The sequence below is a fragment of the Musca domestica genome, unplaced genomic scaffold (genome assembly GCF_030504385.1).
Source record: "Musca domestica strain aabys unplaced genomic scaffold, Musca_domestica.polishedcontigs.V.1.1 74, whole genome shotgun sequence".
NCBI classification, from domain to species: Eukaryota; Metazoa; Arthropoda; class Insecta; order Diptera; family Muscidae; genus Musca; species Musca domestica.
In genome coordinates this window covers 470673-489038 of record NW_026712391.1, presented here as the reverse complement: position 1 = coordinate 489038, position 18366 = coordinate 470673, and the positions used below count along the sequence as shown (strand labels likewise).

The following is an 18366-nucleotide window of genomic DNA, read 5'->3' as shown; positions in this document are numbered from 1 at the left end:
AACGATACTGTTACATTTGAAGTATATTGAAATAATCTACAGTTGTCTAAGTTTGGATGCCAGTGGCGCGTTTAATTCTGATATAGAAAGTTCAAACCCCAAGAAGGGTAGTTGATATTTCCGAGACTGTTTAACATCTGCCTTTTATCTTGGTTGGGGCTGATATGGTAGATAGACTATACTATCCATATACTGAATCATTTAATAGTTCTGCCAAACCTACCCAAATTCGGATGATTCATTACTACAGTCTATTCAGATGACTGATTTTTTTAATTTGGTGCTAGATAATGTACCAGATCGATAGAGAGCCATACGTACTTATTTATCAGTCAGATCATGAACTACCATGTTATCAGCTTTAACGGTCGATATCCGTAATGATTTGTCGGATTGTTATCCGCTGTCTGTTTACACTATCGCCTATTAGATTCAGTCTCAGAGCATTGCAGACGACTCTGAATATCCGAGTTCGATCTAAAAATTATTTTTGTTGAGGTGGAAGTAAACTTCGTACTTGTGTCTGACTGAGGATGCCAAGTTGTCCTCACCAGCACCAGCTGAAAGATGATTTGTTTTTTCTTTTTTTTTTTTTGGCAAGATCTACTATTTGACTTCAATTCTTACATTTGAGGGAGTTAAGAGTAAACTTTCGTAGCTTTCTCATATAAAACTCAAACGATTTTATATTACCCTACCTAAATTCGATCTAGTAATGGCGAATATGTCTCTCGATATTCCAATATGTCAACGTTTTGACATATGCCCATAGAGTGACTTCGAACTAAAGAGTAGTTACGTTAACTTAAAATATTTCAGCTAAATTTTTAAACCATTTGTGTAAAATTTCAGTTTTCCAAATGGCAAACGTTAAAGAAAGTTTAGTTCGGTCAGCTTAACGATATTTCAAATTGTTTATTTGAATTACTTACCTTGACGACTATATTCTCTTGATTCCCAAGGCTATACTAAAATAAATAGCATTGTCCAGAGCGTAACTAAGAATAGAGAGTGATTTCACTTCAGCGTAATTGTTGGCTACCAAAGAACTGAAGTGAAATGCAAATGATTTGTCAGTCATAATCTCTTTTCATCACTTCTTGTATAAAGTCGGTAATCAATTATACATTTATGGAAAACTTCAATTCACTGTACACTTCAAAACTTCTTAAAATAATGATCCTTTATAATTTATAAAAAATGTATAAAAATAGTGTTTTTATTATCAACAATTTTCCAAATAACAGAACAGTTGAACAATATAATAGTAATTGTCTAGAGTAAATAAATACCACCCAAAACTTATGCAGTAACAAATTGAAATACTGTTATACTCCTTAAAACATAAACTTCATGTCGTTATCGTCTATAGGAGGCACCGCATTGAAAATGTGGCTCCTTCAATGGTATACCAGTGGGTCCGTCTGTGTACTCGCAAAAGTTCAAACCAATACGTCTCAAGGGATGACATTTACTCTTTGGATTACCCCACTTGCCTTTGAATGAAAGCCAAGTGGGAGCCAACGAACGTCCTAAAAAAATCGAAAGTAATAATCATAAACCATTATACAAAGATCATGAGCATACCATATGATTTCAAATTTTCATAGGTGATTGTTACACTTTTCCATGTATTCCAAGGTGTACCAAAGCCATTTATGTCATACAAACGAGCCACCTTGACAAAGCGATGTTTGCCTGGCGCAGTCCATAGACCATGAGAACCCTACGGAATGGAATTAGATTTTACAATAATTATTTTATCCAAATTGTCTCATTTTACCTTTGCGGCAAACAGCACAGGATGATCATTAAAAGTTGTCACCGTTTTGGGAAAATTCGGCCTTTGCAAGATACCCTTTCTCGTCTCTTGTCTTTTGAATTCAAACGAACCTGTCAGACGATTATATGTGTAGTAGGCCCCTGCATCATGAGCCGAGACATACATGGCCTCAGGCTCCGCAGCTCCCGTAAAATACAACGTCATATGCTCCCAGTCCCCAATGTGACTGCCAATATCCTTTTTGCGTCCCAAACAATAGCCATAGACGGCCGGAAATGGTATACGACCAAATGGTCCCAATTTCAAGGTGCACATATTTTTCCCCTGGCTATATGGATAAAACATCCAGTATGTAACATGAAAGGATGGCACCGGTGTACCTTCCCTATAGGCAAATGTTTGTTGCTTATTTTCATTGTCCAAAATATTCTCCTGGTCATTAAAGGGTATGCTGAATTTAACATTATCCGATAAATTGGCAATAAAATTGTTAACATTCTCTGTGTCATCAGTGGTATCGGAATCTCTTGTTGGCGGCATTGTGGCTGTTAATAGTTCTGGTACTGGTGCACTTTCTCCCATTACCAAATCAAATGGTGTAATTGGTAACTGCGGTGTGGCCAAATTGTTGGGATATACCGGAGTAATATTACGCCTTGTCCGCTTGAAAAGGGGATAGAGACGGGAAGAACGCCTTATGGTGTTATTAAATTGATCTTGTGGTCCCAAGGTAACGGGGATATAAGGTCCACGTGTGGCTTTAGTTATTTCTAGGGGATGTGGTGGAGCATATCTTTGTTGTTGTTGTTGCACTACAGCTAAGGGAACCGAGGGTGGTCCCGGAGGAAGAACTGGCGGAGCATAGTTTATGGGTAGCTGTTGTACATTTATGTTTTGATTGTTATTGGGTGATTGCGGCAAAGGCAATTGTTCCGTATTGCACAATGTGACCACAGCATATATGGGTACTGGTGATACATTTGGATTACGTCCATATATAAATGATGTTTCATTTTCCAGCAGTTGATCTGAAAATGGGGAATGTAATGAGTGTTGGATATTTATTGTAATGTTGCCGCTGTTTAATACCCACCAATTTCTGCATTTGTCACCAAATATGATTTCTCAGAATTCTCTCCAAATGATATACCCGGTGTGAATGAGTTGTCCTTGCTCTCGGGATGCACATGGGCCAAGAATTCCTCTACTCCCAGCGGCATGAATTTCTCTTCAGGCGCCAGCCATACCACAGGTGCCCATTGCCTGATAAGGCGTTCCACTAATGAAGGGAATAAAATTGAAAGATATATGTATTTTTTAATTTATGGTCCATAACGTCTATCTTTTTAAATAGTCGTGCCTCATTAAAAATGCATAACATTCTAAGAAGCTTTAACCAGGTCTGACCCTTGAAAATATTTTATTTGTATCTCAAAAAAATTGCATCTCTTCGGATTTAGCTACAGTTTGCCGAGCTAAAAATTGAATGTAGTTCACCGTTTTGACAAAGCCCTGAAGTCCTTGATGCATTTTCCCAGCGAAGTTATTGTAACTTCATATTTTGAAGTCTTTTTTGGATTTTAACTCCTGTTTTTGGAATATTTGGTATTTTGTAGGACCCTAGACACATTCTCATGTCAAATGGTCTGAAATATTGAATTAAAAAAATATATTATTGCCTGTTTTATCATTTTTAAATATCTGCCGTCATATGAGGGTATATTAATCTGAATCTCCCGAAATATTTATGGAACTCACTCTCTCTGTTGTAATCACGCTATCGTCTTTAGAAATTGTGATAGGGAACTAAAATTTATATTAAATTCGAAGATGAGTCGTATGGTCTTAACTTTTTCGTATAGCTCTCACACAACGGTACCAGCCTTTATTTGGTATTTGGGTGATTTTTTATACCCTCCACCTTTAACTTTGTCATTCCTTTTGTAACGCCCCTAGAAATTCGTCATAGGTCCCATAAAGTATATTCATATCAGCATAAAATTCTAAGTCTATTTAACGACGTCCGTCTGTCTGTTAAAATCGCGATACAGTCCACATTATTTGACGTAGATCCTAAAAATTGGGCAGAACAATTTGTATTGTGTCCAGGATGGTTGGTATTGAAAATGACCTATATCAGTCTACATTTTAGTATAGTCGCCATATAACGGAACATCCCGATATTCGTTATTTTTATGAAAAAAGTGGACCAATGTATACTATGTTCCGCCACTGGAGCTAGAATCTATTGCGAACTATAAATACCAATTTCTAGACAAATTCTTAAAAAATGTGTCGAAAACATTTTATTACATAGTATATATAGGCCCACTTTTATGTATAGCCCCCATATAACGTTACCTCCTGAAATTTGGTATTTTGATTATTTTTTCCACGGTAAAAATTGGTATATGTAGGTCATAATGGGTTCTAGCTCCGGTGGCAGAAAATTGAATATTTAGGTCTACCACCGATATTCGGTATTTTCCTAATTCTAGTCATATTTGCAAACGAAATTGTTTTAAACTTGGTATTAAAGAGATTTGGTAGGTGATAATCCTTGAAATATAAAAATGTCTATTGAGGCTCCCGTTTTGGTGTGGCCCTCAAACAACGGGCTCACCTACATTAGGGGTTTTTTTTAAGTTGACCACCATTATCCAAGCGTTGTTACTGGTATGTGTAGTTTAAAGTGGAACACGTTTGAATTCACATACTTTTATATTACAACGTTTTCTTTACCCAAAGGTGGAGGGTATTTAAAGTTCGGCCCGGCCAATCTTAATGTTTTTCACTTGTTTTTGCTCTAAATTTGGCGTTGAAATAGCTGAAATTTATATTTGATCTCACCTGAAATCAAATTCGAAGACAAATCAATCGGTCCACCTTTTATATAAGAGTATCTTTCAATATTTTAAACATGTTATATAACCTCCTGATATTCGGTATTTTTAGCGTTTCAAGACATTCCTATTTACTTGTGAGAAGCCCTAGCTAAGGAAGTTCTGATTGGCTATTAATTGAATCATTCATAGATCCTGCACTTAGAATACAGTTTTGGTCAATGAAAGGATTAATATGTAAACGTAGAAGGATATATGCTCCCCTTTTCAAATGTCTGATAAATTTGAAGATGTCTGAATGGGCGCAATTTTTTACATTGTCAAGTTTCGTTTTACAAATTCAAGTAGTTGCAACAGCTTTTTCGAAATGTACGACTCACGGTCTCTGTGACTAATGCTTTGTAATTTATGCATCACATAGCATTTTTAATTGCTTTAATATTTTAATGGACGAGAGGCCGTTTAAGAAGACTATCATACCAACTCCTCACAGTAGAGTGTAAAAAGTTGCTAAAGATATCCTGTTGTTGTGGAACTTTGCAAAAGTACTAATGTTGAGTTTCCAAAAGGATAATGTTAACATTTGATCTCCCCATGATAAAAGATAAAAGTTTAAGGTCTTGCATTGGGGCCAAAGATAATTGATAATTTTAATTAAATCTTATTTCTTTCATTAAATCCAAACAATTGGTAATTAAAGTTGCAATTATTTAATAATACATTTCATAATTATTTTTTTTTTTACTTGTTTGGGTCAACATTGTTTGTTTCTTAAATACGATTACAGCACATATGTATGTACATTTGGAAACGTTTGCTTGACCTATTTTCAATTTCACACTGCACAACTTGAAAGAAGAAACAATATTTGAAAAAGAAACAAAACTTGTTTCTAAATTATAATTTACTTGGTCTGATTTTGTGTTTAGCTCTATTTATGGACATCAATTAACAAGTCGTTGTATTTGTAATGTGAAAAAAAGAGCACCTCAAATAAAACCCGAAAAATAATCATAATAAAAATACTGTCATGCATATTGTGTGGACGGATGACTGAGTGACTGGTTGGTTGGTGGTTAGTTGGCCTGCTGGCTAACTGAATGGTCAACAGAAGAGTAACGACGACGAAAATCAAAATAAATTTCACTTTCACGCAATGCTTTTTTGTGTTATTTCTTTCTTGTTGTTGTTGTTGCTTTGCAGATTAATGTATTTAAATTAAAATTTTGTTCATAAACACTTGAATGCATGGATACCGAATCATACCTACTTCTTTATCATTATCTTGCAATGCTGCCGCATATTGTCGACGTCCTTTATTTTGTGGTGATGTTAGATTTTCGTTGGCCAAGTTTTCAGTGGATTGTTGGACAATTGTATCTCTGTTATAGATCTTGTAAATGTTATTGGCATTGGTGAGCTGCGGCTGCTGCTGCTGATGCTGATTTTGCTGCTGCTGCAGATATAGACCCTCCTCAAGAGGTGTTGGTGGTGGTGGCGGCTGTGCAAACGCTGGATTGGCAATGAACAAGTGTGTGGCTAATAGACACCACCAACCCAAGCACCATCTAATGTTGTTGCCGTTTCTTTTGCTATTACTGCTGTTGTCATAACTTTTACCATTTCTTGCAAACCGAACAGCATTGCTGCATATTTGTTGTTGGCATGAAAGTAGTGGAAACTGGTGGCAATATTGAAGGCGTTTTTTCTTTTTGTTGTTGCTGCTGTTGTTGTTATTAGTGTTAAAGCAAAGACTTCGTTGACAAGTGTCGTCTGATATTGCAGACATATTTTGCTTGATAATATCCTTTTTTATGGGGTTTTGTAAAACGTAATCAACTATGCATTGCTGGCAATTGCTTTTTATAGTTAATTATTGGCACGGAACTGTTAAAAATCATATATTTTTAGTTATTAGGTTTTAAATCATTTCGTTTTACTGGTTTACAAAATAAGATTTGGGCCTATTTCTTTTGAGCGGCATTACATTTTATATATGGTTTAATATCCTATACCGTACGTAGTACAGAAGGTGTAAGTTTTCGTAAAGCCTTCATAGAAAAGTGCACCCCGATATTCAATATTTTAATGATTTAAGACAAATTTTTTAACAGAATTGTTTAAAATTTGGTCTTCCAGAAAAGTTTTATAGCGTCTATGGTTTCTTATAGCCCTCCATATAAGGGTACATTCCGATATTCGGTATTTGGATGATTTTCGGCACATTTTCAAACGGAATTATTTGAAGTTTGATAGTTAATTTCTAAACTAACACTGCAATATTTGGCAAAAAAGTTTCTACGTGAGTTCACATTTTTCTGTAGCCCCCATATAATTATGGTACTTTCAGACATTCCGCATTTTGACAATTTAAACCACATTTTTCAATCGAATTGATTTAGATTTGAAATTTAGAGTTGTTAATGGATAAACATGCCTCATTACAGGAGACTTTCCAATCAGACCTACGTTTTGGCAAAGCCTCATGTAACGGAAACTCCAGATATATTGAATTTTTATAATTTTATACACATATTTGAGTATCATAATAGGAAGCATCCCCTCTGGTCGTAAACTGACCTAGTGATTAATAGAGATATTTTCAGAAGTGTAACTTTCTAAATAGCGTAATTCGGCGTGGCCGAATTCAACAGTGTTTATATGTTTATTCTGGTAGGAAACCTCCTCCTGTAAGAAGAGGTCAATAGATCTGTTGGGAAACAGAAATAGTGAACTTAATGATAAGGTGACTATATACATCGATAGTCAAGCGGCCCTGAAGTCGGTATATGCATTTACCATTCAATCTGTGGCAACTTTGGAGTGGAATGCATTGGTAAAAGTTATGTCGCCATCAAGCTTTGTTGGGCTCATTAACATTTCTGGGAATAATGGGAAATTGGCAAGGCATGGAGTCAGTCGGTCGACAACTCGTTGAGGCCACTCCTGTGCCACTTCTTTCGAGTGTATACATTATTCAGGAAGATTAAAAAATGGCTAAATGAAAGGGGGATGTAATGTCTCGAATGTTTGCTCATCTTCAAAACTACCTAGGACTTGTGGTGGGAACCATCACAGGGCACTGGGGAAGCAAATTATACACGGTCTGTCCTCATTCTCCGATACAGAACTAACAGTTATTCTTTAGTTGGCCAGAAGACAAAATTACTTTTCCTTTTCTTTTTATACCCTCCCCCATACATAGTATGGAGGGTATATTAAGTTCGTCATTTCGTTTGTAACTCATCGAAGCAATAAAGATAGGAAGCTAATATTTTGCACAGATCACTCTTTTGTCAGCATGCAGGTCAAGTTCGAAGATGTAACGGTACCCCCGATATTCGGTATTTTTAACCACATTTTTCAATGGAATTGTCTGGAGTCAAGGGGTTCTTTGTGCCTACTTTACCTCCTGAGAAAGAATTGTATTTATAGATCCACTATATCGAATATCTCCCATGTAACGGTAGCTCCCAATATTCGGTATTTTCATGATTTTAGCCACATTTTTTCAATGAAATTGTCTGAAGTTCTACAAAAGGAGTTCTTCGAGACTCCTTAGAATGAATTGTTTATAGATGTCCAAAATATCGTATATCCCCCATATAACGGTACCTTCCGATATTCGGTATTTTATAATTGTAGCCACGTTTTTCAATAGAATTGTCTGAAAATTCACACAAGGAGTTCTCTGTGAGTACTTTACCCCCTGAAAGAGAATTTTCTTTATATGTTCACGATATAGTGTAGCCCCCATGTAATGGTGCAATGGAATAGTTTGAAAATCCACACAAGGAGTTCCCTCTGAATACTTGACCCCCTGGAAGAGAATTGTCTATATAGGTCGACGTTTTGGTATAGCTCCCATATAACGATACCCCAAGATATTCGGTATTTCCAGGATTTTCGCGACATTATTCACCGGCATTGCGTTAAATTTCGTATTTGAAGTTCGTAGTGGGTACTACAATCTATGACGGAAAATTGTCTATGCCGGCCCACGTCTTGGTATAGCACCCATACAACGGGTACCTCCCTTTATTCGATATTTTGATGATATTAGCGACTTTATTCACCGGAATTGTTTCGAATTTCGTATTTGAAATTCGGAATCGCTACTTCCGTCTAGGACAAAAAATTACTTATTCACCACCACTACTTCGCATAGCACTTATATGAATGTTTTTTCTTTGAGCGGTATTTTTAGAACCTTTTTTTCTTGAAAAATTTCAAGATCCTTCCGAATGGTGGAGGGTATAAAAAGTCCGGTCCGGCCGAACTTAATTGCTTTTTTACTTGTTTCTGTTTTTCTCTTTCCTTAATTTTAGAATGAACACATTGGATTATCAGGTCTCCGAGGTCTCAGACAACTGCGAGTCATTTAACGTAACCTAGGTCATTTTTTCAGTATCGTCGCTATGTGATTATATCGTTATCATTATCTCCAACGAGTTTCAAGCATTCATCTAACAAATTTCAATAAGGCTAGGACGCCTAATTGCATCATATGGCAACTACTCCCCTTAGAGACCCATTGTGTCCATTCTGAAAGAGAGGGCTTTGAAGAGAGAAGAAAATATTAGATTGAAGAAAGCCAAACAGAAAGGAGTTCAGATCGTGGATTCTTTGCTCTCCCCTTAGCCTAAGTCTTCTATTGAAAATCATTGGACACTCGCATAGCGAGTGCTCGTTTCTGTTTCTTCTTCTGTAAATCTATGGCTGCATTGTACAAGTACCTAAAATTTCGTATCAGATTAAAAATCTAATCTAATCAAGAAGGTCGGCTGTTTTCTTCTCTAATCCAACAACATAAAACGAGACATAGGTGTATTTTTATATTTCTTTAAAAGTGCCGAAAACAAATTTCCCGTTTTTTTGTTTGTTTTATAATAATTTTATGTTGATGATGATTATGATCTTTAACCAAAAAACAAATGATTTGTTTATGTGACCATTTGTTGCTGTAAGACGATTATATAATAGATGTCTTCATTAACATCGAATGATGCCTATTTTGTCATAACATCCGAAAATCATCAAAGAAACAGCTCTGTTCCATTGTTTATTTGAAATCAAATCACCGCCAGCTGAAATAATGCCATCCAATTTATTTGTGGTGATCCGGCTTGAAAATAAAAACAAGACCCCTTGATTTTGTCTGTGTTTCAGCCAAGAAAAATAAAAAAAAAAACAAGAAGCAGTAGGTGTGGTGGTGGTGGTTATGAGGTTTAGATCTTGTCTGAGTTTTGCTCGGGTGTTTTTTTTTTTGGTTGTGTGAAAAGAAATTGCACTTTCGAATAAACTTGTTATAGGCCATTTTTTTGTTTTGTTACCAAAAGCTAAAAATACAACAAAAATTCTTTTGTTGGCTTTTGTTTAGCTTGTCCCATATTGTGGAAAGTTTTTTCTTTCAGCTCGATTATGGTGGCGCATATTCTTAAACTCACGTTCCAAGACGACCTCTTTCTTTGCAGTTGTTGTTTTTTGGCCAAAAAGAAAAATCGCTCTCTGTTACACTCTTCTGACTCCCTCTCTCTTTCTCTTGTTCTCTTATTGATTAAAATGATTATTTTTTGCTCAAAAAGTCCAGGTTTTTACCCTCTTCAACAGCACATGCTAGTTTGTTAAGTTTTGTTTTCTTTTAAAGCTTTTGGTGTTGCTGTTGTTGTTGTTGCAATATTTGAGCGGTAGCTTGCTGCGAACCTTCGTGTCTTTTCTTAATATTTTTGTTTATTATTTATTTATCAATGGAAGTTAATCCGTTATATTTTGTAAATTGTCTATTACAGCTCATGCGCGCACTGCTACCGATTTATTGAACGCACGTATCCGACACGAACCGACCACCTTGAAAACAAATGCCCAACTAAAGTGATGGATCGGATTTTATTAGCCATGAACCTCTTTCTCTCTCGTGTTTCGAAAACAAAAATTAACAGCATTTTTTTTGTTTGTTTCTTTCAAAGCCGTCTTCGGCGTTTATGTTGTGACAACGTTTTCGTTGGTAGTACTACCATATTTTCTTTTGAGCCACACCGTTGGTTGCATTTCACACAAAAGCCGTTAAAGAAAAACAGATAAATTCCATTGTCTAACTGAAGAAACACACCATCATGGCTGGTTAATGGATCGTTGGCTGGATGAATGGTTGTTGCATTGCACTAGGCTATCATTCATGTCTTTCTCTCTCTGCCTCTTTTTGCAAAAAAAGTGTTTCGAATGTGAAACCCAATTGGAATGAGTGTTCTTTTTATTTTTTTTTTCCAAATCATGGGAATTTATTTGATTGCCACTGGGTTTTTGGTTGCCAATTGTCGGTGCTTTGGTTTATAACACTTCCATGCCTCACGATTATGTAAATTATTTGTGTATATTACCCATTTCGGTTAAACTTTTCGTCTAGTTTTTTTTTTTGTGTTTTTTTTTTTTTTTGTTTAATTTCTTCTTTCGATGATTGTTATTCAGGTTTAGCACCGTTAATTAAAATTGTGGCTATGCACCCAGAGCAACACTTGTCTGTTAGTCAGCCTTTGTGCGACTGAATTTAATTTCTTTACACGCTTTTTACACCAATGAAGGATGGTAATTTATTATCTCTGGGAATAGTAGCTCACATAACAAATGAAGAGTTTCTCAACAGGTGACATCTTTTTATTGTTATTGTTATGAATAAAAATTAATGTGGAATTTTGTGTACCAGGAACTTATTAAAATTGGTATGAACTTCAACTCGTCATAATTTAGTTATGTGGGTCAATTTAAAACGTTAGGGAAAGGAGAAATAAAAAATCCACAAATGACCTGCAATTTTTTCTATAAATAAATCTAAATCTATAATCTTAAATATTGTTATTTTTTAAATAATACTGGTTATAGATTTTTTTCAAAGGAAGGCTTGATTCGTGGTATAAAATGCTTTTTGAATTTTTCTATGTTTAGATGGTCTTTAATATATAGAAACACGTCCAACTTTTCTTTAACCAGGAAAGATGTTTACGAATAATTTTAACTTTATAAAACCCCCAGATAAATTCCATTAATAGCAGTCCCATCAATTTCATGTTTCTCAATACCTGTAAAATTTAATCCATAAATGTAGTTTTTATTTTGTATTGTAATGTAGTTTTTATCATTACTTTTTCCAATTTATAAATCCTCCCCTCCACAAATTATAGAGGTTATTAACATATTATTGATTGATACAAGTACGACGACATTTTTTTACGGAATTGCCTGAACCTGCATATTCAACTTTTGTCATAAAAGCTATTACAATATTCAAATGCGAAATTTGAAAAAAATTTTGTTTATAATGTGGCTAAAATCATGAAAATACCAAATATATGGAGGTACCATGGGGGTTATACCAAAACGTGGACCCGCACAGAAAAATTTTTCATAGGCTGTAGCATCCATTACGAACTTCAGATACCAAATTTGAAACAATTCCGTTAAATAATGTCGCTAAAATCAACAAATACCGAATATCGGGGGGTAACGTTATATGGACACTATACGAAGACGTGGACCTGCACAGACAATTTTCTGTCAAAGGCTGTAGCATCCATTACGAACTTCAGATACCAAATTTGAAACAATTCCGTTAAATAATGTCGCTAAAATCAACAAAATACCGAATATCGGGGGTAACGTTATATGGACACTATACGAAGACGTGGACCTGCACAGACAATTTTCTGTCAAAGGCTGTAGTATCCATTACGAACTTCAAATACCAAATTTGAAACAATTCCGTTTAATAATGTCGCTAAAATCATCAAAATACCTAATATAGGGAGGTACCGTTATATGAGGCTATATGAAAACGTGGACTTACATGGCCCATTTACAAATTTAACCTGCGTACTGGTAAAATAAACATATGTGCAAAATTTAGCCTTCTATCTGTATTCACTCGAAAGATAGCGTGTTTACAACAGGCAGACAGGCGGACATCGCTAAATCGACTTACGCTGATCAAGAATATATACACTTTGTTGAGTCTGAAGAGTTACAAACGGAATGACAAAGTTAATATACACTCCATAGTATGGTGGAGGGTATAAAAACTGCAACAAAGTCAAATGCAATAATTTTTTTTTAATTTTATTGAATCAATGCAAAAGATGTCGGAAATAGCATAAAATTTTAGAATAAGTTTAAGTTAAGTTTTAAGTTAGATTTGTTCGAATTGGTCACCTTTGGCACGAATTATGGCCTTAAAACGGCCAATGAAACCGTCACGCGCTACCCGAATGTTGCTCTGCGGGATTATGGTCCATACCCGGCGAAGCGCTTGCTTGAAGTGATCGACACTTTGGTATTTTTAGTGCCAACCTTGCTTTCCAAATTACTCCAGACACAATAGTCCAACGGATTGGTATCCGGAGATTTTGGTGGCCATTGTGCGCTGGAAATGAAGCAAAGAACCTCATTTCGCAACCATTCTTATGTGGCGCGTGCTGAGTGCGATGGTGCTGAGTCCTGTTGGAATGTCCAAAGTCTGTGGCCAAAATGTTTGCATGCCCAAGGCGATAATATTCGGCATTTATTCTGATGCCACGGTCGATTAATACGAGCGGAGAGCGACCATCGGCTGTTATGGCGGCCCACACCATCACAATGGCCGGCGCTTGAGTTCTGGTGGCCAACCGAAGGTGCATATTTTCAGCTGACCTCTTTGGCAAGTAAACACGATTATTTTGTTTGTTTACAAACTGCTGGACAACGAATGTTTTCTCATCGGAAGAAACCAAATTCGTCAGTTCGCCACTTTCGGCCAAGCGAAGCAACTCTTTAGCTCTTTTGAGTCTATTTTCTTTCTGTTGCGGTGTAAGTTCTTGCACTTTTTGGAATTTCAATGGCTTTACCCCGAGCTCATTTTTCAATAATTGTCAAATGGAATATTGTGATATGCTCACGCTCACGAGCCATTTTTCGGCCACTGCGACTCGGGTTTCGATCAAGTCGCTTCTTTACTTCTTGAACCATTTCTGCTGATGTTGCTGTTTTCTTCCGCCCACTTCCTTGACGTCGGGCTACACTGCCAGTATCACGGTAACAATCGATGATACGAGACACAATAGACTTATTCACATTTAAAGGCTGGAGTGCTCTAACGATAGTCACTTGTGGTTTTCCAACCGAATATAAAGAAATCACACTAACACGCTTGAATGACGAATAACACGAATAACTTTTTTCTGGAAAATTCTCATCAAAATACTTTTGTACGCTTGCAAACAATATAATGAGCTGTCACTGGAATAATTTTAAGAGCTGTCGGACGAGTGGCTAAGAAATGAGAGCAGTCTGAAGTTGGTTGCAGTTTTTTAATCTCACCCTGTACATCTCAGTATTGGGTATTTTGATGTTTCCTTCCACGTTTTAAGCGGCTTTGGTTTTTTATACTAACTTTATACTAATACTAATTTTTATACTAATTTTAGGACCGATTTGTTCTGGTCAACCCTGAGCTTTGTTCTAGTCAACCCCTGACAGAATATCAGCCTGATACACCTTATATATAATATATATACTGAGTTGCAGTCCATTCATGTGGTACATGAGTTTATGACTAATAAGAACCCGAAGTGCCAAACTATATCCAATTACGTTTTACAATATAGTGGGTCAATATTGAAACCCTGAATTATCAGTTATGGAGAATGAGTCTACAACCTACAAAATACTTTTTCTTTATCAGCTGCTCGATGCACTCTTTCCAGTTAATTGATGGGTTCCTCCGAGCTTTCTAGGATTATTTCTAGTTCTAGTTATTAACCCATCAAATTATTGCAGAGTTTTATTGTTGTTTTTAAAATCGATTTTTAAATCCAAAACGAGCTAGGCAATCAAGTGTGTTATTCGCCAAGCCTCCGAGGTTTACGCAAGGCTTCGTTGCAAACTGCAAAACTTGAGCAGTGATCGTCGCAATATACCCCAGTGTTGGATAGTCTCCAGACATGTATATAAATTATAATTTAGGGTTCCATACTAGTCGCCTCGCTAATTTAGAAATTACTGGTATTGGACTATTTTCTTTAAAAGTGTTCAAATGTTGAAATTAAATAGGCGACATAGGGCCTTATTAATTCCAAAATTTCAAAATGTCTTTATTTTCGATATTATTTTCGAAGTTCTCTAAATGAGTATTTTAATAAAGAAGAACAATACAAGACCTTCTACTGAGAGAAGATCTTTGAGATGACCGCGCAGGAAGTCGTCCAAAAAGAAAGACTATACTAAAGACACTAGAAATTTCATTTGTCTATAAGAATCTTAAAAAGGACCTCCATTTTTTAAAGCATTTTGCCTCCAAAAAATCAATTAATATTTCTAAAATAACAAGACCTTCGTGTTAACTACAAAATTACATTTGTAATTTTTCTGTTATACATTGAAACCATAATAATTTAAGTGTCTTATCAGTTTTCCTCTTCTTTTTTGATCTTTGTTAAGCCCTGGCTATTGGTTGACTTTATTTCTATTTTTGTTTTTTGTGTTGGGGTTAGGTTTTAATTACCTTGAGTTAAAAACTTTGGTTGTAGCTGCGTGGAGCGATTGTTCAAGTGTGTTTGTTTTTGGGGGTTTTTGAATTAATAACTCAAGGCTTACGCTTGAGTTGAAATTTCGATACTCGCAGACAAAAAAACAATAGCGCACATACACGTTCATACACATAAAAACTACTTCAGCAATTGAGAGCTGATATATCATGTAATTATTAATTTAGTATTAATAATTGGTCAATTTGTTATATCAAATGTGTGATTAATTAAGAAGAATATATAATTTTGTTTTGTTTTTCCTAAAATGAATAGAATTATAAAGGTTTATATGGGGATTTGGAACAAGTTATTAAATTTTTAATCAATAAATAGTACAGGGTGAGATAAAAAAAAACTGCAACCAACTTCAGACTGCTGTCATCATCGTCATCGTCCGACAACTGTTAAAATTATTCCAGTGACAGCTCATTATATTGTTACCAAGCATACAAAAGCATTTTGTTGAGAATTTTCCAGAAAAAAAGTTATTCGTGATGGAATTCAAGCGTGATAGTGTGATTACTCTATATTTGGCTGGAAAACCATAAGTGGCTATCGTTAGAACAATCCAGTATTTAAATGTGAATAAATCTTTTGTGTCTCGTACCATTGCTCGTTGCCGTGACACTGGTCCGACGTCAAGAAAGCGGACGGAAAAAAACTGCAACATCAGCAGAAATGGTTCGAAAAGTGAAGAAGCGACTTGAACGAAATCCGCGTCGCAGTGGCCGAAAAATGGCTCGTGTGCTGAACATATCGCATTATTCCATTCGGCAAATATTAAAAAAATGAGCTCGGGGAAAAGCCATTGAAATTCCAAAAAGTGCAAGCACTCACAACGCAACAGAAAGAAAATAGACTCAGAAGAGCTAAAAAGTTGTTTCTCTTAACCGAAAGTGGTGAACTGCCGAATTTGGTTTGCTCCGTCTCCGATGAGAAAACATTCGTTGTCCAGCAGTTTGTAAACAAACAAAATGATCCTTTTTACTTGCCAAAGAGGTCAGCTGAAAAAGTGCACTTTCGGTTGGCCACCAGAACTCAAGCGCCGGCCATGGCGATGGTGTGGACCGCCATAACAGCCGATGATCGCTTTCCGCTCGTATTAATCGACCGTGGCATCAGAATAAATTACGAATATTATCGCGAAAATATTCTGGAGGACGTATTAAAGCCATGGGTACACAAACATTTTGGCCGCAGACCTTGGATATTTCAACAGGACTCAGCACCATCGCACTAAGCACGCGCCACCCAAGAATGGTTACAAAATGAGGTTCCTGGATTCATTTCCAACGCACAATGGCCACCAAAATCTCCGGATACCAATGCGTTGGACTATTGTGTCTGGAGTATTTTGATAAGCAAGTTTGGCACTAAAAAATACCAAAGTGTCGAACACTTCAAGCAAGCCCCTTCGCCGGGAATGGGCCAAAATACCGCAGAGCAACATTCGGGCAGCGTGTGACGGTTTCATTGGCCGTTTGAAGGCCATAATTCATGCCAAAGGTGACCAATTCGAATAAATCTAAACTTATTCTAAAATAAAATAAAAAAAAATTTAAATTATGGCATTTGACTTTGTTGCAGTTTTTTTATCACACCCTGTATCTTGAATATTGCAAAAAAATTTATTAATTAATTAAAAATTATCAAAAAATAATACCATTTCTTGTATTCTCTCTCATCTACAGGGTTTTACTTATGTAGCGCCATCTATATTAGAAGAAATGCACAGAGCTAATCGTATGCCGGCCCGTTCACCTAGACGTACTCCAAGACAAACACATGATGGTTCCTATCGTTTCCAATATCCCATGGCAGCTGCTGCCGCCCAGCGGGGCATGTATGCCCGGGCGACACCACCCCATCTGCAGGCTTTCCCACCACGTCCATCGCCCCAGGACGAAATGATGGATGTGCAGGGTTTGCCAATGTCGTAGTGCAAACATAAAGGCAGCTGTAACTGCAATTCCCCTGCAACCAGCAACAACAATAACAAAAGCCGCAACAACGGCAGCCATCATAATAACATTATCAAAGGCAAGGGTTAGGAGGAAAGGAAGGAGGACCGAAAATAAAAACACAACAAAAAACTATTAACAAAATTGAAAATTATTATATAAAAAGGAAAAGTAATGATGATAAAAGAAATGGCGTTTGAAATGCCAATCGACCACACACACATACATACATTTAAAAAAAAAACTAGATTTAGAAGATGAAAGTAAAGAAAAACAACAACAAGAAAAAATTATACTAAAAGTAATGTTAACTATTGTCAGAATGCTAAAGAATATTAGGAAAAGAAAAGTCAACAACAACATTTAATAATAACTTTAGAATTGATTTCATAAAGAATCAGAGGAGGAAAAGCCAATGTTATTATCATTGTCCGAAACAAGAGTAACAACAATGGAGCAGCAACCACAGGTGGTGATTGGACGGATGGATAGGCTATTTGAGATGTTAAATATTTTGAAAATATGTTATTAAAAAAAAAAAAACAAACCAGGAACGTTATGTCAAAGAAGCAGAGGTGCTTGCGCCTTGTTTCTTTAGAAAATTGCTATGGAACGCCACTCACGACGCCACATTAAATTTTTTCCATAAAAATTTACATTACCAAAATACAAACGTAAAAGAAAATCAACTCCTAAACTGCTGTTAAATATTAAATAAAAATAATGATGAACTATGAATAAAATTAAAACAAAATAACCTGTAATATACAATCAAATAACAAAAGAATCAACCATAGAAATTTCATAGATGGGTGAAAATTGAAAAAGGAAAATGTTTCGATATATTTTTTTCAAGTGTTTTGGATTTTTATACCCTATTTTTCCATAGATACGTTAAGGGCGAAAACATGCAAAAATTTTATTTGTAATCTTATTTCCCCCTGTTATACAATCAACTGACATTGTGAGATATATGAAAAATCATTTTTTGAAAATCTTAAAGATTTTGTTAATTTAATTTAAAACTCCTCAAAAGATATGACACACAATTTTGTAAATACTCTTAGAAAGAAAACGTAGCTCTGCTCGAGAAACTGTAAAAATGTAATAGCTCTGCTAGTATCATAAAGGAAAAATCAGGATAACATTTATATGTTCTTGAAGGTTTTCGAACAGAGCACCCATTACATTTGAAAGAAAATATGTCAACATTATTTTTCAATATTCAC

The 18366-nt window shown here is 35.8% G+C and overlaps 2 protein-coding genes across 3 annotated transcripts in view; one reads left to right on the top strand and one right to left on the bottom strand.

Annotated features, from left to right (window-relative positions):
• LOC101896302 (ribosomal protein S6 kinase beta-2) overlaps positions 1–17924 on the top strand; it is a 32177-nt gene extending 14253 nt beyond the window's left edge. The window contains exon 9 of the mRNA XM_005188393.4: positions 16868–17924. Coding sequence (XP_005188450.1) covers positions 16868–17116 — 249 coding nt within the window. The 3' untranslated portion in view covers positions 17117–17924. The remainder of the gene's footprint in view (positions 1–16867) is intronic.
• On the bottom strand, positions 1191–10487 carry LOC131800408 (uncharacterized). Of its 2 annotated transcripts, none has more exons than XM_059130384.1 (6): positions 10074–10487; positions 5893–6513; positions 2877–3062; positions 1784–2811; positions 1588–1726; positions 1191–1532 (listed from the first exon to the last, which is right to left on the bottom strand). In XM_059130384.1, exons 2-6 carry the CDS (start codon positions 6413–6415, stop codon positions 1360–1362), a joined length of 2049 nt encoding a protein of 682 aa, XP_058986367.1. In that variant the 5' UTR covers positions 6416–6513; positions 10074–10487; the 3' UTR covers positions 1191–1359. The 2 variants fall into 2 exon arrangements, with proteins under 2 accessions (XP_058986367.1, XP_058986366.1); XM_059130383.1 differs by having other exon boundaries at positions 10225–10487.
• Positions 17925–18366: the final 442 nt, after the last annotated feature.